General features: G+C 35.6%; 1 protein-coding gene across 1 annotated transcript in view; it reads right to left on the bottom strand.

Moving 5' to 3' along the window:
* LOC127421315 (calcitonin gene-related peptide type 1 receptor-like) overlaps positions 1-26,716 on the bottom strand; it is a 57,300-nt gene that overhangs the window by 20,209 nt on the left and 10,375 nt on the right. The window contains exons 2-9 of the mRNA XM_051664308.1: positions 11,658-11,723; positions 9,336-9,498; positions 7,079-7,186; positions 5,869-5,972; positions 5,322-5,484; positions 5,099-5,209; positions 4,302-4,414; positions 1,556-1,647 (exon numbers count right to left, since the gene is read on the bottom strand). Of these exons, the coding sequence (XP_051520268.1) occupies positions 1,556-1,647; positions 4,302-4,414; positions 5,099-5,209; positions 5,322-5,484; positions 5,869-5,972; positions 7,079-7,186; positions 9,336-9,498; positions 11,658-11,702 (899 nt within the window). The 5' untranslated portion in view covers positions 11,703-11,723. The remainder of the gene's footprint in view (positions 1-1,555; positions 1,648-4,301; positions 4,415-5,098; positions 5,210-5,321; positions 5,485-5,868; positions 5,973-7,078; positions 7,187-9,335; positions 9,499-11,657; positions 11,724-26,716) is intronic.

Below are 26,716 nucleotides of genomic sequence, written 5' to 3'. Positions count from 1 at the left end.
TATATTGTAGAACCTTATAGTAAAATTTTACCAAATTTGAACAACTTTCATTTGTAATTAACAAAAATAAAAATACTTATGCAAACAGTATATTTACTGTAATTTTAAGTATTTCCCTATTTTAACTGAATTCACAAACAAAAGTTTTGGAGGAGAGTGTTCATCTAATGTTTTCAGTCACAACATATTTAGAAATGGCTGTATCCTCACTCCTGTAACAATTCTTCTGGCTCACTCCACCACCACAATTAATTCTCTTAATTTCTATAATGTATGAAATATTATAGTAACTTAATTGAGTAGTCCGAGAGGAATTAAGAGCTACGAATCAAGTCCACCATTGCAGACAGCAATCCCAAACCTGTTTAACTTCATCTCACTGAGGGATTTTTTGAATTTGTGAAACATTTGTAGATCCATCCTTTTGCAACTATGACAGCTTTACAGTAAGTCTTTTGGGATAATAGAAGCTTTGCACATTGTTTAGCTTTGACTAGTTTTCCCATACAATTCCCGGCTTATTTTATTCAGATGATGATTATGAACCACAATTAGTCCCAAAAGGTTTCAAATAGGACCTTTTTTTCCTTTTTTTTTTCTTTTTTTTTTTTTTTTACTTAAGCAATCATTTCTCCAGCTGAAAGATACATCCTCCCAAGCTAAGTTTTCAGCAGATTGAAACAGGTTTAGGTGCACAATGTCCCTGTATTTTGCAACATATATTCTTTTCATTTTAACAACATGAAAAGGCCTGGTTGGTGCTGAAAAGAAGCCTTTTTGGTTTATGGCAAAGAAATTGAGGGATGCCTTTTTCTAGGCTGTGTTTAGGTGGTTTGGTGCAGTTTCCTGGTTACTTCCTGGTAACTGAACCAAAAGTTCCCAATGGGATATCCAAGCACTTGGATATTGCTTGTATCCTTTTTACATTTTACACATTTGTTTCATTTAATCTGTAACTTCTCTGAAATACTTTTCAGTCAACATTTTCAGCCTGGTCCTTTAGATTCACAACTCAGATAATAATTCATCAACCATAAATATTTATCCAGAAATGTAAAAGTTATTTTAATGATTCACAGGCAGAAGGCAATTGTGTCCTTGTTAGGATAATTGTTTTTCATCTATCCACTATCACACTGAAATAATTCCTTTTGGGTTTTAGTGTGTATACAAACATAACACAGAGAACTACATTTCAATTTATGATTTGCAATTCAGTCAAATGTGAATGTTGGATATGGTTTTCAATGCATTTCCAAGGCACTGTATATGGTAATTCAATCAATAAGCCAAGAGAAAATGCAACTGTCTCTGACTTTGGGGAAGTAATCGCCTGATCCAAACTTCTAAATAATTCAGGGGTTAACCCGTTTAACTTCAGGGTGCAGATTGCATTTCTATGGGGCCAGGCAGGTAGTGGCACGCCACAGGTACTGCCTATCCATCTTTTCTATTTGGTTTGAATTGGCCACAGTGATGAATGGATTAAGCAAGAGCCTCTTGGTAAATCTTTCTCTGAGAAGCTTAAACGAGTCAAGGTGGGTAGTAAACTCACCTGAAGTAAAAGAATATGGCCAGGGAGATGAGAAGAGATACTATAGACAGAGCATGACCCACAATCGCCATGTAATACAAAATATACGCCATCTGAAATGAGAAAAATAAGATATGGTCAATCTGAGACTTTTTAAAAAGATGATACAAGCATATACAGTCAGGTTCAAAACCCTGAGTCCACTTGTGAAAATGCTTTCTGTATGTATTTTGCATTTTTAGATATAATTTTTGTTTATTTTAAGATATTCAGTGTGGACTCCGAGTTTTGAACCCCACTGTGTTATTGAACAGTAAGTTCCGTGCAAAGAGGATGAAATCTCAGCATACTAAGCAGATTTAAAAGTTGCCTTGAAAGCGTGCATCTCATCTTGTTGTGCCTTTTATATGAACTCAAGTCAGTTCCATCTGGTCAGATGAAGTGAACTGTATAGACTTTTATTTATTTGAGCTTGCCTGAGCTGACATGTTCTTTTCGTTTGTTTAGGTTTTTACCTCTCCCTCTCTCTCACACACATCTCTATCTGTACTTCTCAGTTTGTAAAACAGCAGCTTTAAAGCACTGTAACCATTATGTTATGAATAATTTTCAGTGCCACTGTCCTCCAGAAAAGCTGTTTGGTTAAACTGCTCTTTGTAGACATACCACTTAGACATGCTGTTCTGTCTGAAGGAATCAAGGAAGATCCAAATATTCAAATCCAAAATTAATTTACTGAACAGCTATCAAACAGTCTGAAGACCAATCATAGTCTACTTCTATGTTTACACTTGTTTAAACTATGTTGAAAAAGTATCAGTTTCTGGTACTGTGATCTGTTTGCCCAAAAATACTGATCCATTTATTATTTGGCCTGTTTCCTTTTGCAATATTTACATATTTTCATACACTTTTATGATACCCAACATCTAGAAATTCAGTAAGTCTCCTAGAGGAAAATCCAGAAGTTGGAATTCAACTCTATAAAACTCATAGACTGCATCACAGGGAATTACATGTTCACATTGTATCTAAAAAGGTGCTATATTTGAATTTTTGTCCTTATCATTTTACCAATTAAAATCTTGTTAAGAAATATTCAGAATACTACACAAAGGGAGGTGCCGCCTGGGTTCCGGAAGTATTTTTCCCATTCATTTCTTCCATAGACTTTTTATATAATCCTTCATAAAAGAATTTAAAGCCATGAACCAAACCAACCAGCTCAGAGTAAAATCACAACATTTCAAGTGAAAAAATATTTGAAAATCTGACAAAAATCAAAAGTACAAGACTGTGTACCGTCTTTCACAAAGGGCACGGACTACAATCCCATGAATCATTGCGAATGACGTAATCGAATATAAAGTGATGGAAGTATACAAAACTGTTGATTTTAACCTAGTGCAACCCAGCATCCTCATGCGCGTATATTATGTTTTATATGCGTAACTTAATTTCATTTAAACCAACTGATCTCAGTTCTGGACACTCTCTGCTGTCAGTAAAGGGTTAAACTTTCCATGCACCAAGTCATGTGACAAAACAACATGGCGCCGATCACAGCAGAGTTTGTCTTTGGGAGAAATGCCAACATATTCTAACTACATCTGGTCAGAACCTCATCAAGTTTTTACATTGAAGACTAGAGTCTCTCGTTTAATCAGATATACCATTTTGAAAATGTCATCGATTTATTGCAAAATGGTGCTTTCAGAGGATGTATACGGAGTTGAAAGGAAAATAAGGTGCATTTTAAACTGTTCTGAGACCAGTGCTGACAGACAGAACACTGGAGGTGAAATCATTCACTAAATAGGAAGCAAGGGAGCATCCTATAGCTTTCCTATGCAGCTAAGTGCATTCACTCCAAACTTCCGGTCAAACGTTTAGTTTCAGGCTGCAGATGATGTTTGTACCACTCAACATGGTTGGCAGACATGGGACAATGATAATCAGTACATACTGTATATTCAGAATTTATAATGCTACATTTTATTTAACATGGTTGGCAGTGATTGGATGATGCTGGCCATTACTTTGAATCATAATTAATTATTCTAATTTCTGGTTGGTAAAATGCTTCAGCATTGGCTATAACTTGTTTGTTTGACTGTGCAAAGAGAGAATGATAAAAAACATTTTTTTGTATTTGTGCTTTTCCCAATACACATTGTCAAAAACATGACTAACCAACATTACTGGAAACATAACAAACTTTCTACAGCTTGGTATTCTTAAAAATGTCACAACTTAGTAATGCTACTAAGTTATAGTTTTTTTGTTGCTTGTTTAATAGGGGCTACTAGTTACAAATCAAAAAGGAAAATGTACACAGCAGTCAAACTCAGGTCTGAGGAGGATAAGTATAGAAACAAAATAGATTGTGTTTATTTCAAAATATTCTGATATATACAAATATATAAGTAGTTTGAGGGTATAGGGAGACTGACTCGTTTGAGTCAATTACAATACATCATAGGAGTGGGCAGTCACTTCCGGGCTTGTTTTGCGGGCCTTCTTGGCCACAGTTCTCTAATTGGTGGATCTTTCTCTGCTGGACCATGGGTAGTGTAGTTATTCACCAGGAGCTCTGCTATTAAACATGATTTTTAAACAATGAAGTTGAAATCACTTGGACTGATGACTTTACCAGAAGCATATACCATCTTTAAAGGTTTGTAAGTTATCTGTAAAAATCCATTTGTCTATGGAAAAAAAGACTAGGATTTTTACTTTCAGAACTATAAGTATGACCCAATCCTACCTTGAGCTTGTCCTTGGTGTGAGCAATGCACAGGGTGTAGTTGGACCATGTCCTGTTAGTCTCTGGGTGCCTGAACCAGTTTCCTGTCTCATCGCAATACTTCGTGACCCTTTCTATATAAACAAGGAGAAACCTGTGATACAGCTGTGTTACAAAAGCTTTTATACTTTAGCTTTGAAGAAAGTAACCCTGGTGACAGATAGACTCAGAGCTTTTAACTTGCTTCAGTGAAGTTTTCAAAAAGACAGCTGTGATGTGCTGTGGAAAACCATTGTGCTGTGTGAGCTGGATCTTTATGTATTTTTTAAGAACCATCTGAGAATCCTTTAAGAATGGGAAAGGACACTATGGATTAGAAATTGAAAGGTTGTATGTGAAAACGACCACCATTTTGCTCTTAAAGACACTTAAAGGCAGTTAAAGATCCCGTGAAATCAAAATTGGAGTTTTGTGGCTTTTTGACAATGTCAATAGGCTTTTAGGCCATTTAATTGCTAGTGCACACCTAAAGTCAAATTATTGATGACTCATCTTGCACTACACTGATTATTGTCCAATCAAATGCTCTCTAGAGTGAGAGTGTCCCTCCCCCAAAACTATCTGCAAGTGACCAGCAAGTAGTAAATGATGGTTAATCACCAGGTCTGTATCAATATCTTATTGACCATTATAAGAGGGGGACGAGTCCTTCGATACGTAATGGCCAAACAACCTGTTTCAGTTGGAAATATTGAATTTAAGTGTATTGTTATAAGTGTACTAAAGCATCAGTTAAATAACAAATTAGAAAATTTTACCAGTAGAGTCAAAGTCAGGGAAGTAGTTGGGACAGTTTTGAGATGTGTATGTTCCTGCTGGAGTGTCATCCCAGCAAAGCCAGCCATCCCAAGTCCGGTTACAATATGGTCCTAAAGACAATCACACTAGCAATCAGGACCGATTCCACTGTGCAGTTGCTCTTTGCACTTTGTGTCAGATGATTCAATCTCAAACCTATTCTGTGGCTCTATTTTTTCACACCTGATTTGTTATATGGCAGGTCTCTGTTCATTTTCTCAAAGCATTTATATTGTCCATTGATGATCTTCTTTCTCTCCTCTGCTTTCTGAGTCACTATAGGGCTGACCTGACTCTCAGCTGTGGGATCCATCTCCGTCTCCAAAAAGCCATGAACTGGTAACGTCTGCAGAAAAAGCTTTCATTATGAGAATTCACATTCATTTATTTATCTATTTAAAGGGATAGTTAATCCAAAAATAAAATATCTGTCATTTACTCACCCTCATTTTGCTACAAACCCATATGTCTTTCTACTGTGGAACAATAAAGGAGATGCAAGCAGAATGTTAGTTTCCATCACCATTCACTTGCAATGTATCTTTTTGCATACAATGAAAGTAAATAGTGGCTGAGCCTGTCATTCGATCTAACATTTCATTTTGTGTTTCATGGAAGACAGAAAGTCATATGGGTTTGAAACAACATAAGGGTGAGTAAATAATGGCAGAAATGTCATTTTTGGGCACGCTGTTTCTTTAATATAGGCGTATTATATCATTTATTTTACCTTTACTTTTTCCTTTGAGAATGTGAGACAGTGGGACCAGGTCTTATTGATGGATGAACTGTGTACCCAGTTACTAGATTCATCACAGTATTTGGTTACTTTTTCTGTAGGGAAAAAGAAAGTCCAGAGCGATTACTTCAGCTTAAGTGTTCTAGTGATTAACTCTAGCTTTTTGCCTCAGGAATCAATCAATCTGTGCATTTGTACAAATAGAGAGTACTGATTCTTGGACAGAGTGATCTCTATCAGAGAACAATAACGAAGACTTTAAAAAGAAAAAAAATCAGTCCTACAGTAATATATTACAGTATGTTAAATAGGTCAGGTTAAGATATTAGGTTAAACATAAGATTAAAGTTTTTATAAATGCACACATTGTAAATATATGTATATAATACAGTATGGCATGTACTGTACATATAGTATTACAATGTACATATTACAAATAAACTGTATGTACAATAATGTTAATGTGCATATATTATGTAAATCATCCTTTTCCCCACACTATTTTATTTTAAATGATCCTGAGGAGTGACAAATTAATATTTAATAGTTAAAATATTCAATTTATTATTTCAATTAATATGAGCTCTGCATGAAATATGCGTGCATAATAATTGTTAAAGAATTAACAAAATGCTTTTAAAAAAGTTTTAGATCCATAGCATAGCAGACAGCATGTCACACTGCAAACCATATGTACTTTTTTTTTAAGTAATCAGAAAATAACTTCTCTTCCATTTTTGACACAATATGTTTTACTTTGTACTGTAGCAAAAATCTTTGTTCTCTTAGAGCAAAAGATGATTCCCAAATAAAAGTAAAGAAACAAAGAAGGGCAAAATGAAACACAGTAGGAACGACAGAAAAATGACAATGATGAGACAAATCAGGACATTCTTTCATCTGCCTGCTCATCTCTGTCAGCTAATAAATTGTTTTTGCGCTTCTAAATAAAAGCTCATATGAACCTTTCCAGACACTCTGAGAGAGTGATATTACCACCTCTGTTTCAATTTTCATCATGATGGAGTGCTGTCCATGCTTTGGAATCCCTCTCTGGAGCAACATCTTGCGTTTTATAATAGGCAGATCATAGACATGTAACATATGTCATGCCTGCTGTAGAACTGCAGTGATTTGCAGGGTGAGGAGTGTGTTGATACTTAAGAGGGGCAAATCCAGATGTGACTGTACTAAGTCTTACCCAAGGGGTCAAAGCTGGGGTAGTCTGGGCAGTTCTGAGAGGCATACGTTCCAGCTGGGGTTTCATCCCAACAGAGCAAGCCGTCCCAGAATCTGCTGCAGAATGAACCTATAAAAATTTAATAGACACTTTAAAGAGGTAATATCATGGGGAAATACAATTTTCATTGATCTTTTGTGATAAAAGAGTTAATTGTACCATGCCAACATACTGTAACTTTCAGAACTCTCAGAACTTTCAAAACTTTCTTCCCAGAGAAAAAAATAATTATATTGAAACTAAGTTGTTAAATTATCCTGTCTGTGTGTAACATCTATCGCTCTGCATAACCTTCTGAGGGATTCCAGTGTTAGAAAAGAATGGCTGAAGTTTATTTTTAATAATGTCCCTGATTATTTTGTCTGATCTCACTTGAGTGGCACATTTCAGCATTCATTGTTTTGTGAACCTGTCACAATGTAGTGCAGGCTTTGCAAAGAGGACGCTATTGAAGGAAAGGGCAGTTAATAACTAGATTGGCCCTGTATCTTATTACCCATTCAAAGAGGGTGTTTCCATAGGAGTCTTAAAGGCACAGTAGCAAAAAAACAGTAGTTTTTGGTGCAATTGAAAATTAATGAACATTATACTGTAAGTGGACCTGGGGAAAAATTTATGATATAACAGATTTAAAGGTGAAGTGTGTATTTCTGTGCCACTAGCAACACTAAACAGAACTGCAAATACAATGACAAGGGCTGTCAATTAATTAAAACTTTTAATCAAATTCATTACATGATGTGCACATTAAATTATCAAATTAATCGCATATATCAATATTTACTGAGAAAGGCCCCAAAAAACGATAATTTAGTATACAATAGTTTGGTAACACTTTACAATAAGGTTCCATTTGTTAACATTAGATAATACATTAGGTATCATGAACAATGAATTAACAATATATTATTTTACAGCATTATTAATCTTTATTAATCTTTGTTAATGTTAGTTTATAAAAATAAAATTGTTAATTGTTAGTTCATGTTAGTTCATAGTGCATTATCTAATGTTAACTAATAAAAATTTGATTTAAAAAATGTATTAGTATATATTTATTAACATTAACTGAGATTAATAAATAATGTTAAAGTATTGTTCATTGTTAGTTCATGTTAACTAATGTTGTTAACTAATATTAACAAATGGAGCCTCATTGTAAAGTGTTATCAATAGTTAAAATATATATAAACATACTGTATAATAAGTATTATAATTCAAATATATTAATCATATACATGTATAATGTGGCAGAAGACAAGTAAAGCATTTTAGACAAAATGAAAAGTGGCTATAATATTCAAAATACTGTTTTATATTCATATAATTGAACATAACCCTTTTATTGGCCTAATTCTGTCTGCACTATTTTTAATTGCTGGTCTATGTACTCATGCTTCAGACAGACACTTTTGGGGCAGTTGTGTCATGTCACTAGTTTTCAGAGCCTCTAGTCAAAAGCGCTGTTTTTGGGATGCTGTGTCAGCTTTAGCATAGTTTGAAACAGAGCCCTGCATTCTGTTGTGCTCATTCCTGCTGTTTTTAGACAAAAGTGCATCATCTGTGGAAGGCTGTGCTGCCTGCTCTCGTTGGTTTGACAGTTGGTGTGCTGACTGCCCCCTACTGCTACAAATGTACAAAAACATCAAGGTTGTACATCAGGCTTTAATTCCTCAGATGGTAGAAACAGTCCTTATTGCCTAATTTAAATACAGGTCAGGGGCATGATTAACTGTGCAAATTTTTTTATGTGTTATTTATCATATAATTACAAGTAATCACACTAAATTAAAGCACCAAATTGACAGCCCTAATAACAACTACTCTCATCTAACACTGGGTGGAGAAACAGATAGTCCCACATCCAAAGTCAATGTTTGAGTCAATGTTTCTATGTCGGGCCACCCCAACAAACAGTCTCGTGTTAAAAGTGTCATAGAGCCTAAGTGTTTATACTTTTTGGGAGAATCAACCTACGAATGCCTTACTGATAGTTGTCGCTGCACATTAAACTGGGACAGAAGAAAGTATTTTAAAATATTTAAAAAATGACATCACCTTTAAACAATAATGTTCCCAAGATTACTTTCAATATCTTCTCTGTTTAAGTGTTCCTCTAACATCTTTGGCACTCAAGATTATGAAAAGTTTAAAAGCTCCATTTCGTAATTAAAATGAAAATTAATTGTAAGATAATTACCGTCATCATCTTGTCTACCTGTTTTATTATAGGGTCCATCTCGGCTCAGAAGCTCCAGACATTTATACTGAGACTGAGTCATGATCTGCCTCTCTCCCTCCAATGCCATCATGGCAGGCGTAAGGGATAAATCTGCGGAGGGATCCGCTTTCGTCTCCGTTGTTCCAGCCATCGTTACACTCTGAAAATAGAGATGAACTTGAGCCCAGCAGAGGCACATTGATCACACCAGAGTACATAACTAAAATGAACTGGTACTTTCACCTAAAACTAAAAGGATTTCTGCATTTTCTTCCCTGCACCCTCAAAGCACACCTACTCAATTCTGACGACACTCTTTTTTTTACACTTCATGGGCACTTGAGATTTGAAAAAGTGTAGCGGAGTGTTATTTTACCAACAAGAACTGACCAAAAACATTTCTCTGCTCATATTGGTATTGTGTAGATAAGAAATGCTTCAATGGAGCTTTTCTAAAAAAAAAAGGGTTAAAGGGATAAAGCTTCAGACACAAAGAACCGGTTGATATCAAAATTCAAAGCACATATCTAAGCATTGTGTCGCTGGTATGAGTCATCTCATAATTCAATGGAAAGTCAAAGAGCCAATTCAAAAAGTGCTTTACTTTTTCCACTTTTAGACACCTCACAGTTATGAATTCTACATTAATTTACCACTAAGACCACTGATTCTCTTAAGCCCACCTTCTCATTATCGTCATCAGGAGTAATACGTAGAAGTTTCTGTGGCAGCCTCTTCAGTGCTGTGTGTCAGTCTTACCTTGCACATCATACCACGTTTAACAACTTGAAACACCAAGTTTATCTGTGAGGTTTCTGATGTCCCATGTAGCAGTTTAGCAGCCGTACATATGATGTCACTCCAAACATTGAAGTAAATGACGTCATACATACGACCACCAGGCCACCACCCAAGTCACTCAGGAAAACCATTTGTCCTTCAATGGAAATTCATTGTCAAACCTTTAAGACATCATGTTTCATAAATCACAGAGAACTGACATTGTGAAGAAAGCATATTGGATGAATACCTACACTATTTAAAATCATTAAAATCATATTAAATTAAACAACAAATTAGTCAATGCTATCATTAACACTAACTCAATTACATTTGTTAAACATTGTTTGTATGCTTTATATAGACGTAAGGAGTTCTTGGTTGCTGAAGTGTTACCTTCTCAGCGTTAAAATACCTGCTCCAGTCCCAGCTTAATATGCAGAGAAATCTATAAGGAGGCCATAAGCAGGTACATTTTTTGGGAAACTAAATACAGTGTGTCTGGCACTATAAAATTACTGTTTGTTTGATCAACAGTAGAGAGGGTCTAATTCAGAAGGCTGTTTGAAAACAAAGTAAATTTTTGCAATTCCATTCGGTGGCACAGAAATTACACACTCCAGCTTTAAACATTTTAAGTAGTTTTCCTTGACACAGTAACCTTTGGATTGCTCACTGGGGGCTTGTTATGCACTATTGTTTGTTAATCTGTTTTTGAACACTGCATATTGTGAGAAGCATTATACAAAAAATAAATACAAAAATTGTGATTTAGTCATAGTGCCCAAAGTCCATACAGTTACCATAATTTTGTAATTTAATAATCATTCAGGCTACTTGTAAAATCGTACATTTTTTATATAATTTTAGAGCCATTAGGGCCAATTCACACCCTTTGGCATGAATTTCCCATTCCGATACTGTACTGTTTAGTGTAGGCATCATCCATGCCGAACTTTAATTATATGTCATGTCCCATTATACTTTTAGATGCATTATGCTATTTTGCAAGCTCATTAATATTCCTTTAAGTCGTTTATATGCAGTCATATGAAAATAGCTTCAAGGTCAGAAATAAAGTGAAAGGACTTAATGTCTTAACATGCAAACAAAATTAGGGAAGTAAGGTATTGCCTTGTTTGCAACTGCTTTACAGACTGTTGTTGTATAGGGCTTCATATGCTCCCATTTCATCATTCTGACACAGTGCCAGCTGTTATGGCTCTGTTGAGCCTCTATTTCATGACTGAAGTGTTCTTTGGGTTTCCAGTTCACCTCCACATGTACTGTAATTACCAAACTGGAGCAATTAGTGAGTAATGGATTTTTTTCTTGTGGATAGTTTTGGTGAGGGGTGGTCATGAGGAGAGAAATCATCAAACCACAATTTACAAAAACAAAAAAACTTTGAGGCCCTATAAAAGTTAGTGTCAAAGGGCACATTGTTTTGAGTTCAAATGGGTTAAATGTCAAATTCTACACTGATTTAGAGCTGATGTCACATGAATTTAAATGAATGATGTTAATGTCCGTACTCACCAAAATAAATGATGTCAAAAGCCATAGGATCCCTTGCCAACCCATGCTCTCAGATCCTGACTTTATCTGTAAACAGAAGACCGTAAAGACCTGTCTGAGTATCCATCGGACTGGAAATGCAAACAAAAGAGATTTAAGAGTAAGATATATCAGGGTTAGATTATGCTGACTGTTTACCGACACTACTAGTATGTCAAAACAGATTTCATTACTCCTGAGTGCCATGTAACAGTTTTTATACAAAGTTGTAGGCCAACCCCAAGTTTCCAACAAACACTGTTTTTATTTTTTGGATTTTTTCCCCTTTTTCACCCAAATTGGAATGCCCAATTCCCAGTGTGCTTTTAAGTCCTTGTGGATTCATAGTGATTTGCCTCAATCCGGGTGGCAGAGGATGAATCCCAGTTGCCTCCGTGTCTGAGACCATCAACCTGCGCATCTTATCATGTGGCTTGTTGAGTGCGTTGCCACGGAAACATAGCATGTTTGGAGGCTTCACGCCATCTACTGTGGCATCCATGCTCAACTCACCATGCACCCCACCAAGAATGAACCACATTATAGTGACCATGAGGAGGTTACCCCATGTGACTCTACCCTCCCTAGCAACTGGGCCAACCTGGCTGGAGTCACTCAGCACACCCTGGGATTCGAACTAGCAAACTAGCAAACTCCAGGGGTGGTAGCCAGCGTCTTTTACCACTGAGCTACCCAGGCCCCCCTCCAACAATCACTGTTTAATATTGCTGTTATCAGCCTCAACAGCCCATGCTGACAGTTTACCCCTGCTCTAGTAGGGGTTAATTTTTTTGATGTGTTTTCTAGTGTCAGATTCATTTTTCAGTATATTTAATAGCAGTTATTATTAACAATAGTTTTGGAGTCATGAAAATGTATTTTAGTATTTTAGTTTAGGTTTTTCTAATTATGTTATTTTTATTTCAGTTAACGAAAATATTTTGATTTGGTTTTCATTTTAGTGTTTGTTAACGTCACTGTATCACAATGTTTGGAAGAGAGAGAGGGGGAAAAACATTAAAGATCATTAATCATTCAGTTGTCTGCACAATGCACGTTGTGTTTACCTCGGGTCAATAGCTAGGACTGTAATTAGCATTCCCCGCCCGTCTCTTTTTCTCATACCATGTAAATCTGCTCCTGCCAGCCACTTACTCTTCTGTCTAACAGGTCTACTTGTGTGGCTGTTTGCTCTCAACACCTCTCTTCAGCTCACAGTGGGGTATCCTTCTGATAGACAGATAGAAGGACACCAGGAATAGCAACTGAACCTCTGGACCCACTCAACTGTGTTGACATTACCTCAGATTAACAGTAGCCAAGTCTCCACAGACTGTGTGTGTGTGTGTGTGTGTATGTGTGTGTGTGTGTGTGTGGGTGGTTTATGAGGACATTTTTGTATGTGAGTGTATGTACTGCCTTAGGCCTCTCACAATGTTCTGTCACTACACATATCACATTCAGAGAGGATATTTGGCTCAAATATGACTAGTTTTTTCTTTCTAAGCTGGAAAATTGCAATCAAAAATGTGCCATTATTAGAACTGAACAGCCTGAAAAGCTTCAACTACTGATGTAACCAATTTTCGGGCATGCAATTCGGCACATAAATGTCTTTAGGAAACAATGATTCCTCACTTCAGCTGAAGGAAAAGTAGAAGTATTTACCCTCCTTGTCGCAGTTAAAAAGCATTCAGTCTACGCAACATGATCACATGGGAAATCAACATGTTGCATTCAAAAGTTCATGTAACTTGAAATGCACACAATTCAGCTGAATTTCTGACAAGTGCTACCCTTCAAACATTTTTGCATCAATTCAAGCATAAACACGCTCTAGCGCCTCCCGAGACTCTGGTTCTGGTCTCATGGAAACCAGGAAGTAATCTCGTTCACATAAACAATGGAGCGAGGTTGCATTTTCGTACACTGACGGTTAGGTTTAGGGTTTGCGTTAGAGCATTTAGTTCATAAAATATTTTTATCTGATGACTGTATTATATAATTTACAAAAAAAACAAAAATCATTCGCTTTTGGCACCACTCTGTGGACATTTCTACCTGGAAACTGGAGCTGATATGTGCCCATATGTTCAACAACACTTCCAGCTTCGGCCACTGGGGGCAGTAATTCAATGTTCTGTAAGCACAGACCAATTCAGTAGCAAAGTTTTTGACCTACTGTTGCCAAAGTCAGTTTTATCTGTCTGGTCAATGAACAGTATTTTTGTCAGCCAAAATGCAAACTCCAAACGAGTTAAGAATATAAGTATATAACTTGTTTCGTCTGTATGGATGTCATTGTCAGTACAGAACCTCCATACAGCTAGACTACAAGAGTTGTCATATAAAGATAAACATACTGAAGCCATGGTGTGCTATTTCAGTTATACCGGCCACTTTATTTGACCCATCCATCTAAAATAGAGTTATATTATGTACAAATATTACATGTGTAAATGTTTTGCTCTGAATTGTATTCGATATGTATGTAAGTAAATTCTATCTCAGTCCTTTCTGAATGAACCTTGGTTGTTGAGAGTGTATTCTCTCCCTTGAAGCTTAAATGCCATGTTGATATAAAAACAAAACTAAAGTTACATGACATTATTTGCTTTTGTATTTTGTTCTCTAGGTCTGGACAGGCAAAGAATTGGAGAGTGTTCTTTCAGTCATTTGAACATCTGGTGAACTTAATATTGAAGTTTTTGAATGGACTTTTATGTGTGTAGTCATAATTTAGCTTTCTGAGTAACATTTATGTGATATTTGAGTTGACATTGTGTAATAAATGTTCTGTTTGCAAAAAGGCCTCATTGTTTCATTCTTTTTTTAACTTGTAATTGATAGAAGTTAGTTACACTAACTCTGTAAGCTAAAACTGTGCTCACTGTGGTTAGTTCTACATTATGGACACTGCAATTTAAAATACAACATACAAACAATTACTGTAATTCATTTTACTGTACAGCTAATATCCTATATTTTAATATACATCATACAAATAATTAATTTCCCATTAATTTTACTGTACAGCACATACTGTAAGTCATTATACAGTATGCTGTAAACTACTGTAGATGGTTTTACAGTCATTTTACTGTGGTATGGAATACAGCAACTTGCTGGCTACTTGTTGCCGGTAAGTTACTGTTGATTTTACGTCAAATTTTTTACAGTGATGCTTTGAGTGGTTTGAGCAAGTGAATGGGGTGCTGTGAATGATATAGGCATGTATTGAGTATGTGTTGAGGCATGTGGGTAGGCTAATGCCCTGTTTGTGTTTTCAGTTAACATTAGCCTCTACCGTATTTCATTACTGTATTCAATTGCCATAATTCATAAGCAAAACAAAAAGTAATTTTGCTTATGTAAGTTTTGTATTTTCTTTTTCTTTTTTTTAAATACAATACGGCCCCATCGATCGCTGTCCTTTTTCCGAAGCAGCAGTCAGAATAAAAACCCCAAAATATATTTTTGTATCCTGTGTTGTTTCTTTACAACCCGCCGGCTACATAAATTAAGAAAGATAAAGAATCACAACATTACTGTAGCACAACCCAGATATCGATATAATACTGTTTGACCAGAGCACCCTGAAAGTTGTAGGATGTGCAGATTGCTGACATTTTTCTAACGTCTGATTGGCATATTAAAGGTGTGGTATGGAACATAAAGGAGAGAAAGAGAACTGGTGAAATAGAGAGAACAGCTCTGCTCAGCATGCCAGATGGCTGTGGACAGTGGCACAAAGGAAAGTGAATTGCTGTTTCTCAAAGTGAAAGAGGGCAGTCGTGTTTAAATGCTAGCATGTATCTGGATGAAATTTGCCAAAATACGAATAGTAAATGGATGCTGAAAATGGATTCCTGTGTTTGGATTCAACTCCATTGACGTTCTGGTCATCAGCCAAGGTAATTAATGTTCCTCAGTGAGGATGAATTAATGCAAGGTTTTTCTTCAAAAAAGCTCATCACGTTTGTCAATAGGCTAAGTATTCCCCAAGAAACCAGCAGATTGATGACTCCAACATTACTTTGGCGAACTGGCATTAAAGATTTGGTATTTAAAAAAAGAATGTTAATAACTAAGACAGATTATTCATTAAATCCTTTTCAAAATGAAGGATGCAAAATGGCTCTCATTTCCTCTCACAAAAGCTTTCAGGAATATTAAGAATGTTTGTTCTGAGAAATGGCTACTACTAATTTTCAGTTACTGAGACTTTTTAATCCTTCCTTAAAGCTGCATAAAATGCCTGAGAGAGGATTGCTTGGTGATAATCCAATTAATCTTATATATATCCAGGATGTTTACTTATTAATCAATCCAGACTACTTAATCTGACTCATCCTCCCATAATTCCTCTTAACTTTACAGTTAGAGTTTCTTATCCCAAATGTGGAAGGAAAAAATCGTCCTTTAAAGAGCACCTATTATGGTTTTTCAAATATTACCTTTCATGTAGTGTGTTATATAGCTGTTTGTGAATGTAAAAAAGTCAAAGTGCACGACAAATGGAGTCATTGACACCCAAAAGGAAGAACCGATTCTGAACACCTGAAACGAGTCGTTAGTAATTCCAGACATACTTCCTGTACTAACCTACGTAATTTGGTAACAAAAAACCCACCTCTGGTCTTCATTGGCTGCTCGCAAACAGCTTTGGCCCGCCCTCAAACACTACACTAAGCGGTAGACCAATCACAACATACTGGGTCATCTGACCAATCAGAGCAGAGAAGGCTCTCTGAAAGGAGGAGTTTAGAATGAATCCTTTAGAACAGGACCATTGAACGAGTTGTTTTTGACACTGGGAAAAAAAGGTAATGCTGCAATTTAAATTACGAGCAAGTTAAAGTGTTTTTTGACCTTGGATACATGTAAATCTATTGTATGAGACCTTTAAAACAAAATTAGGCATGTTTAAAAACCATAATAGGTGCTCTTTAAACAAAAACAAAATAAAAGGTGTAGCTGCAAGGAAAGCTCTTTTGAAACTGGACTATGTTTCTGTATCAACTCCACAAGAAACTCCACTGGGATTCCTAAAAATATTAATAATAATAATAATAATAATAATAATAAAAACCTCCCTTTTACAAACAAGATAGATTTTGGAGGAAGACAAATGACAGTGTGGTCTGCATCAATACCATCTCCCATTTACAAAAATAAGGCATAAGTGAATTGTGAGCCATTACAGTCAGCCGTGATATAGTGCCTCAGTGTCAAAATAGCATAAAGGCAAGATTGTTTAGTGTTATGTGAAATGCTGCCATGATACATTGGCCAGATCTTTCAAATCCATAGGCAACCAAAGGCTGTCTTTACTAATTTTTTAGCTTTCCTGAGTGTGTCATTTACACTATGCATGAAGTCAAAAATACTGAACCATCTGAAGTATGGCTGAAACACATGGCTGCTATACAATGAGTTCAGGCCACCTAGTTGAGGTTGTTTTTGTATATGAGCAGCACTAGATTCTGAATCATTAACCCGGGTTATTTTGTCACTGAGCAACATACACCTGTACAGCAATAAGCCATTAGCTGCCTTTAATAGGTGTAGTATTTATACAGCTTCGAAGTGGACTGGAGTGATATCAAATAAGAGGACATGAAAATGCACTCAGAGGGATATCCATAATTCAGAGACCACTTAAAATGCCGTATCACTGCGGTGCTCAGCTCTTCCCAGATTAGGCCTTTAGGGCTGCATGTCCTTAGCTGTAATGTGACTCAAGTGTAGACACAGGTATGGTGCATTTATTAGTCTTGTGGTTTTCCTCTTTCAGTTCAGCTCTAAGCAAGCACTCTGGGGTAGAACTGAACTTTATGGTTGCACTTTGAGGAGATTCAAGCTGACGTATAGTGAACATCCCGATTTGCAATGTCCCGATTTATCCCTCTTGTATGTCATTTTGATTTGTAATATTTTGAGTTTGTGAGTGAATTTCAATATATCCCAAAGTAAATGGAAATTCCATTTAGAATATATTATTCTTAACAAGTATTTTGTCTTGTTTTCCAGTAAAAATATCCAAACATCCTTAAACAAGGTAAATTCACCTGATAAACAACAACAAAAAATGTTTATTTTGTCTTGTGTACTGGCAGATTTTTGTGTGTTTGAAGCATAAACAAGTGAAAAACAAGTGAGAAATCTACCAGTATCAAAAGATAAGAATTTGTTATTTTAAGTATGTTTAGAGTGAGAATATGTTTCAGTAGTTAACGTAACGTAATTTGGCTTGCTGTCCATACTGCCTGATCTCACACTTAAATCGGAAAGAGCAGATCAACTTTTCTTTAGGCAAAAACGGTATATGCTTACCGAAATGTAAAACACTGCCCCAAGTGGCCAAAGCGGTAAGTGTTGCAGGGCGTATAGGCACATGTGAGCTCTATTTATGTCCAGGAGAGGTCTCCAAATCGTCGCTGTCCAATGAAAATCATGTATCTCCACTTTTGGCAATTTTGAATTTTACCACAGTTGGAATGCGCCGAATTACCTCTTCCTAGTGTTTGAATTGTGCATCGAAATGACCAATGAAAAGATGTTTAAACAGGCTGTTTGTTTAACAAGTATCTTGTAAGATTGTTTATGAGAAAAAGAGTTTTTCCATGCTCTTGAAAAATTAAGATTTTTGGAGATACCTATTTTTCATCAGACAGCGACGAAATGCTAGTTGTGAAGCAAGTTCCTTTCAGCTGTACAGGATGTTATGTTATGAAGAGGAATGCATATTTTATGGACTCTAACCCCCAACCCAAACCTAAACCTAACCATTAGTGGAGTAAAAATTAAATGCTAGGCGGAAAAGTGCAACTTCGTCACTGATTAAACGAGCGCGATTACTTCCTGGTTTCAACTTGGATCCGAACCTGGGTCTCTGATGTTGCTGACACAAACGTGCTGTTTGAGATTCGACCCAAACTCTGAACACCCCCCGGACTTTATTTGAGTTTAGTAATAAATAGACAGAAGGTGGAGTTGGGGTGGAGGAGGGATGAGTGAGGTAAGCAGCAGTTTATATATGCTTACTCTGACATTGTGATTGGTCGGATTAAATGAACATGCCCTTCTCAAAATTTGTTTGTAAAACTCAATTTTGAACTCAAAAGTGTAATAATACATATTTCTGTCATTTCAATACAGTGTTGAATGACATTACACATCCAGATTAAACATCCATTCCAGTGTGATTTTTAGACAAAAGAGTGTAATTAATTCCCAGCCAGCACAGCACTTTACACTAAAAATGTTTGCAAGTAATTCACACCCTATCAGAGAGATGTAATTGTATGGCATGTGATGACAAATGATCAACATTATATGTGACGGCTAAGGTCCCTAAGACCTTGTCCTCTGCTTCCCCACAGAATAGAAGACTGTTAAGAAAATGCCATCTTTATATTCCATCTGTGTCCTGCACAATATACTGTACCTGCTGGGTTGATGCATTTGGTTTCCCACATGTATATTGAGCTGCGATCATTCTGCTGCAACCTCTATCATCAAACAGACCCTGCCATGTCCTTGCATTCACTCGATTTAACCTCCAAGTTGCAGATGTGTGGTTTCACTGAAGGGAAGCCAAGCACCTCTTCTGATTCATGGATATATATATATATAGGCCTATCCACTTCAAATCGAGCCCGCTGTTGTGACAAGGTGCGTTAGCACTTAATCCATCTTGGCCATTCAGACTGGAGCCAACCAAGTGCCACATGTGCTCCAGATGCTCTTGATATAAAACCGAATGCAAGAGCTTGCAGACTCCAGCCAGGTGCAAGCAGACTGCTGGCAATGAAGTTAAAAGAGAATAAATGGAAATCATTTTCTTAATCTGTATTTTTGTCTTGCTACCAGTAAAAATTTCTTTACAAGATTAATTCACTTAAAAATAGTTTAAAAGGATTTATTTTTTAGAGAATTTATCTAGAACTGAAGGGATAGTTCACCCAAAAACGAAAATCCTTTTGATGTTGATTCACCGTTCTAAACCATGACTTTCTTTCTTCTGTGGAACATAAAAGGAGATTTTAGGCAGTAGGTTAGGGACTGATAGCCTCAGTCACCATTCACTTTTATTGTATGGAAAATAGATGCAATGAAAGTGAATGGTGACTAAGGCTAACATTATACCTAACATTTCCTTCTGTATTCCACAGAAGAATGAAAGTCATAAGTTGATTTGGAACAATATGAAAGATGACAATTACATTTTTTGTGTGAACTATCTTTGGCAATATTTAATATTATTTTTTTTCCTTCTTCTTTTAAGCATAAGCCTCACAAAATTTACAATAATTAAATTAATGCTTAATTGTCCGTGGGGTAAGAAAACTAAATTTGATTCAAGATATATTCTCTTGAGACAAGTTAAAACATTTTATGCCATTTTGTTCCTCAAGTAATCTTATCTTGTTTTGAAGATGTTTATATAAAAAATACTGATTAAGAAAGTAAAATTTTGTTGTTATGGTTGTTTTTTTTTTTCTTTTTTTTTTTTTGCAGTAAGAGTGCATGGATTGTCAGCACTTAAATGCAAAATGGCTCCTATTTATGGTCCCAGTTTCCTTTCTGCTGTGAGATACACACCACACCAGTGATTAAAAAAGAACAAAGCACAGCCACTGCTCTGATGATGGATCTCTAATCTGTTTGGCCTTTAGGGAGTCAAATAGAGTTTAAAGAAAAATTGCAAACATAGTCTTTGCAGCCACTGTCTATCTGGGCCATATGCCTCTCAATTATTCACAACCAGTGTTGGGTAAGTTACTCTAAAAAGGTAATTAATTACTAACTACTAATTACATTTTCTACAGTGTAATTAGATGACTGTGCTAATTACTCTGTCTGAAAAGTAATTACTATTTACTTTCTAAAACCCTTATCAACCTCAACCAGTTGAAAAATATAAGGATAGACATGAAACTCTTCTTTTAATTCTTTCAAATAAATCATATAAAATCAAATCAATTATTCATGAACTGGCCAAAGAATTTAAGGGGGCTGCATTATTTTTACATTAGATGTTAAATTTAGATTTTTAAATTCATTATTGTTTTATATAGAATTGTTCTAGAGTCTATACAGTATTTAACACAATTACATCAGAAGTAACTGTAATTAAATTACTGAAAGATTAAGAGTAATCCCATACTTTACTTTTTTCAATGAAAAAGTAATTTAATTACAGTAATTAATTACTTGGTAATGCATTACACCCAACACTGTTCACAACTGAAAATTGGATTTGTACATTATTTTGCTCAGTACAGGTTGTAAAGGTTTTGATCCTAAATTCAATTATAAAACTCTGCCTTCAGTCTCGTGTACAACAAGTTTTCCCATGACAATCTAAAGGTTTATAGGATCATGAAATACATAATTTTTATCTAAATCTTTAAATGTGTGCTTTCTTTAGTCTATTTCAAAAAGTGAACCTTCTAGTACAGGTGTGTCTTTTTCTATTGGGGGCCAAATGCAGAAAAAAACAGTTGTTGCGGGCAGCACACTGCAAAAAATAAATATATATATATATATATATATATATATTTTTTTTTTTTTATAAAAAATGATGCCAGTTCTATGTGCTTGTGTAGGCCCTATATTTTGATAAAGAATATGCTATTTCATTCACCAAAAACACTTGTAATGGAATAGTGATGTGTACAAAATATAATACTTATCAACAATTTTGTATTTTTCATGTCCATTCAGTGTCACTGCAAAGCACATATAGCTGCTACTAAACAATGTTGTGTTTGACCCATCACAATAATAAGAATCACATTATATTTTCCTGTTATGAAGTGACGCAAGAAATAATGCTTATTTTCAGTAATTCAAAGAAAGTTTCTGTTCCGTTGTTATTTGTGTTACAAATAAGGTTTTAATTTGATCAAAATGATTGTGCTCCTTTTTTGTGCAAGCTGAGCGTGCACAGTAAGTCCTTGCACAGTTCTGCAAGTGTTTTAAGCTCTATGTCCTCACTCCAGTGGCGCTGGGAAGCCTGTGAATAAATTTTCTTATTTCAATCATCAGAACGAACCAAGTCATTACAAATAATTAAACTTCCCAGTGCTACAGATGACATTCTGGGAGAGTGTGCTCGGCTTGCGCTTCTCTATGAGCGCTCAATAAACTCAGTTGTATGATGTGTCGTATCTAGACATTTTACATGAGTAAAGTATCTTTGAGATCAGTTGAGAACCACTGTTCTAAAATGAACTTCTGTTACATTACATTGTTTCAACTGCACCTCTATCCATATACGACAGAGTTTTTGTAATGTTGCGTATGGCGAATGAATGCATGATTCCAATAATTTTTTCTTTTCCCCAGTATGCCCTAAACAGCTAAATCTTACCATATATCTCACCAATGCACTGATGTAAGGTTACAGTCAATAGGTTGGGATTAAGTGTTAACCTTAGCATTTCTCATTTCTCACTTCATTTCTCAAGTTTGAGAGAGTGAAAAGATTGAGATTGAGTCTAGCAGATAGACCAACAATACCGGCGGTGCAGTTATGAGCGCACATTATTGACTTAATCGCTAACAAAATGGGAAAGGTGGCGGCGCCCTCAACTTCAAAACATGCCATCTGACCTTCCTCAGAGAGCCCTTGATTCTTGTCACAGTGGCCTAGACCCCTCTGTTCACACCAGTAATCAGCGACCTCAGGGAACAGACACCGCTATGGAGTTGCTGTTACTACTCCACCCAAATGACAGGCTCTGTCAAGAGGAGAAAATAAGAGTGGGCATGGAGCGCTGTTGCAGCATCAGGCTGAATATCAAGGCGCTTGCATTTTGCGCATGCATTTTGCTCTGCTTTAGAAAACAAGGGAATAGGCTTGCCTCTGGTATCATAAAACTCCTTTAAACTCTGGGGGAACAGAAAGTAGGACTTTACTTTCTAAGAGCGCTGTTTTATGCAGAAGCAGGGATTCTCAAAACAACATTTCCTATCTCATAGGGCTTAAAAAAAGGAAGCAAAGCGAGAACCAGTCACAGTTTAGAGGGCAGGAATGTAGGGCTGAATTTCCAGTGTAATTTAGGGTGTAATCATATTAAATAAGTCATATAGGGCTCCTCTTGATGCATTTCAGCATTATTCAGTTCTACATATACAGTATTTCTCTATAAATAACATCATGAAGATAAAATACATTTTTTGTAATTCTAAACTGAGAATGTGAATATGAAAATAAAATCCATAATCATAAAACGGATGGTTCCAACTCTAAATTCTGATTAGATGTGCCTTGTTCAAAGCTGTTGTAATATGACTGTAAATGCACATCTGTGACCGCACATTCTAATGTGCCAAGTTGTTATGTTGCTTGGCAAACACAAACAGCCTACAGTTAAGATAATGGGTAACACTTTACAATAAGGTTCCATTTGTTAACATTAGTTTACAACATTAGTTAACATGAACTAACAATGAACAATTCTTATTGAGCATTTATTAATCTTAGTTCATGTTAATTAAAACATATACTAATACATTTTTAAAATCAAAAGTGGTATTAGTTAACATTTGTTATGCACTATGAACTAACATGAATTAACATTGAACAATCGTATTTTTATTAACTAACATTAGCAAATATTAACAAATGCAGTAAAAAAATATATTGTTAATTGTTTGTGCATGATACCTAATGTATTAACTAATGTTAATGAATGGAACCTTATTGTAAAGTGTTACCAGATAAGGAACTATATTGCTTGGTGGAACATTCATTTATTTAGATCATTATTAATAAGGAATGCAACTGTTAATTAAACATTCTCTCAAAGTCCAATTAACATTCTTTTTTTGTCTTTTATCATTTTGCTGTTGCTGCTGTTTTATAAAAGTATAAGCAACTCAAATCCATGTGTTACAGCTCCAGTACATTTATGAAGACAGGCTTCCAAAAAATGTGCAGAATGCAAAATATATTTACAACCTACATTAGCAGTACTTGCAGTAGTGTTCCACTCAACTGGTATAGAGGGCTAAGCATTCTGGAAATATTATACTTTACCTTTAATTCAGACACCCAGTAAGTTTTGAGATATATGCAAATCTGGCCAGTTCATTTCTCAAACATGTCATCATGTACGAACCAGGACTGACACCAGGACATCTGCACTCATTCATTCATTTCTGACCTCAGTTCATGTTTAATAATTGTAATCAGGAATTTTTGAACCTCGCTGTAAATTAAGCTGACCCATTTATATTTATATTTGCCCCATGTGTCAAAAATTGAGTAATGCATCCCAGATTGAAAAGCAGTCCAGACAAATGAGAATTAAAGTTTGATTTAATCTTTGATCTGAGTGGAATAACTTCACATTTTTGACAGCTTTATTATTTTCACTGACCTTTACTGTTTTCTATCTTTGTGTTTCCATTTCTCTGCAGATTTTTGCATAGATATGCAAAAGAGCATTTTAGCAGCAGCAGGAGGAAAAATAAATACTGCTTATCTGGTACATTCTACTCTGTTTATGCAAGATTTTTGTCATTTCCTTTCACTTTCATATAATTTTACATTTCAACTGTCAAGAAAAACCCTTCGTCTTTCTGTTTCCAGAGGTAGACAGAGAGAGGATAGAATATGAATGCCACCTTGAGTTATTCATAACACTGTTTTTGCTTCAAAAATTAGAAAAGCACATACAGAGCACAAGAAAGACAAGCTGTACATTTATTACTGAGAAGGTCAAATATGTTTTATTAATAGCTTTTGAAACAGTGGGGACTCCTTCGGCTCCAAGTGCTTTAACTGACTGTAAGATATATACTGTAGAAATATGGAGCATGAGTAATGTGGCTGTGCTCACCATTCCACTCAAGCATCAAGTTAATGGCAATATAACTTGGTTAGACATGGTGGGACTTAACAGACACTGTTGTGAAAGCACTGGCTGAATAAAGAACTTCATTGTGTATACAGGTACGAAAACCCAATCTAATACCAATACTAAATCTGTTCAGATGCATTTGAAGTTGCAGTAAAATTGACAATGGAGAGTGTTTGGTTAGTGGAACAAATATCATCTCTATAAATCAGATTACAGGGCAAAAAAACACCAAAATAGCTTTTGGGTGCAGACATACAGAAGAAGGTATAGTGCAGGCGAAAGAGGCTCCAGGGATACATACTTTAAATCAAACATACTGTATAAAGTGATGCTTAATGTTTCCAGATTTACTTCTCATTTCCACTTATTTTCCAGTCCGGGAAAATCATTACATGCAATGTGCTTCTCATAGAATTTATATTCAACATTTGACTTACTCGGGATTTAAATCTAAGTAATGTACATTTTATGCACAAATAAAGTCTAACACAGCCCTAATCTTGTTTGTGATTTTTCATTAAATGTCTTGGAAGAAAATGCACATAGGTGCAAAAATTTTATTTCTTATGCAGATTTCTAAAAGGCTGCCAGGTGTGCATTTAACAGATACGAATTGGATAAAGGGCAGCAAAGACGAGGAACTGATGCCAGGAATCCAAACTGAATGTTCATTATTCCACTGCTCTGCTGGCTCATATCAATAAGTTTGCAGCATTTATTTTTATCACAAACTTAATCAGAGCAGCCAATGCAAATTCTTCATTCTTTTCCTGGGACTTTAGGTCTTGCTGAAAAAGACAATCTAATCCCTCATTTAACAGTTGTAAGAGATTTGCTGAAAGAGAAGCTTTTTTACTTCATGCAATATTGAGAGACCATACATGTGACCATTTTTACTAGACAAATAATCCCTTCCTTCAGAACTTTTATAAAACACCTCTTCTCTCAGCATGCGTTCTTTCCTTGATCTATATCACTGATATGATTTTCTGCATTCAGCCCTTGATGAAAATGGATAGAGAGCCAAAGTAGGCAACTATTTTTTCTGGAAACTGCCATTCACAAATCATCAATTCAATCAATGATGGCCATTTATTAATTTTTTACCAAAAAATCATACGTTGTGCAGCTTTAGCCTCTTGCACTTATTTGTAATACAGAATATAACAATATATATTCTATATATTATTCAGGTATATATGTATATATACACTCACAGAGCACTTTATTAGGTACACCTGTACATCTACTTATTCATGAGATTATCTAATCAGCCAATCGTGTGGCAGCAGTGCAATGCATAAAATCATGCAGATATGGGTCAGAAGCTTCAGTTAATGTTCACATCAACCATCAGAATGGGGAAAAATATGATCTCAGTGATTTCAACCATGGCATGATTGTTGGTGCCAGACGGGCTGGTTTGAGTATTTCTGTAATCCTACCTAGGACTAGTGTCTATAGAAGATTAATGGATGGATGGATGGATGAATTAGATGAATCATTTTTATGTGTTTTTATCAACAGCCAACTATGACATTAAATATAAAGCCTTCACAGCTGTGTTTGTCTTTCCCTGCTGAGAAAATGTGCTGCTCGTTCTCCAGAGAGCCTTAACACAACTGGCAGAAAAGCAACAGTGGAAGAGCTTAGACAAAAGTGTGAAGACCGGTTTCCTCACTTTAACTTTTTTAGTGTTTGAATGGAAGCAAATGCATTTTACAGCAAAGCTCAACCAACTGTATGTATTCTGAGCTCCTTCTTCTATAAAAACCATTGATGAATAAAGAATATGCATAAATGGCTTGCCCTGTTTGAACTACTAATTGTGATAAAGAGCCTGTGAGTCAGTCTTCCATCACGGGATTTTAACTATGTGTTCCAAGGACTAATTTATTGTTTTACTCACCTTTCTGTATTTATCTGGGGTTTGCTATTTATTTTCCTTTTTTTTAGCGAGTGGGCGCTTACCATTTTGGAAGCGTGCACATAATGGGGGTAACATTCATTTTAGATTTTTTCATTTTAATAAGTCTTAACTGTTTATTGTGCAAAAGTTTTTATCCGTCCCATTTATTTTATTTATTGTTGTTGTTTTTAACTCCTATTCATCTCTTGTTCTTATGTATTTATTCAATTACACTGTGTTTAAGAATGGGGAGA

This window comes from Myxocyprinus asiaticus, chromosome 30 (genome assembly GCF_019703515.2).
Source record: "Myxocyprinus asiaticus isolate MX2 ecotype Aquarium Trade chromosome 30, UBuf_Myxa_2, whole genome shotgun sequence".
In the NCBI taxonomy this organism is placed as follows: domain Eukaryota; kingdom Metazoa; phylum Chordata; class Actinopteri; order Cypriniformes; family Catostomidae; genus Myxocyprinus; species Myxocyprinus asiaticus.
The sequence above is the reverse complement of the archived record's forward strand: the minus strand, read 5'-3'. Positions and strand labels throughout refer to the sequence as shown.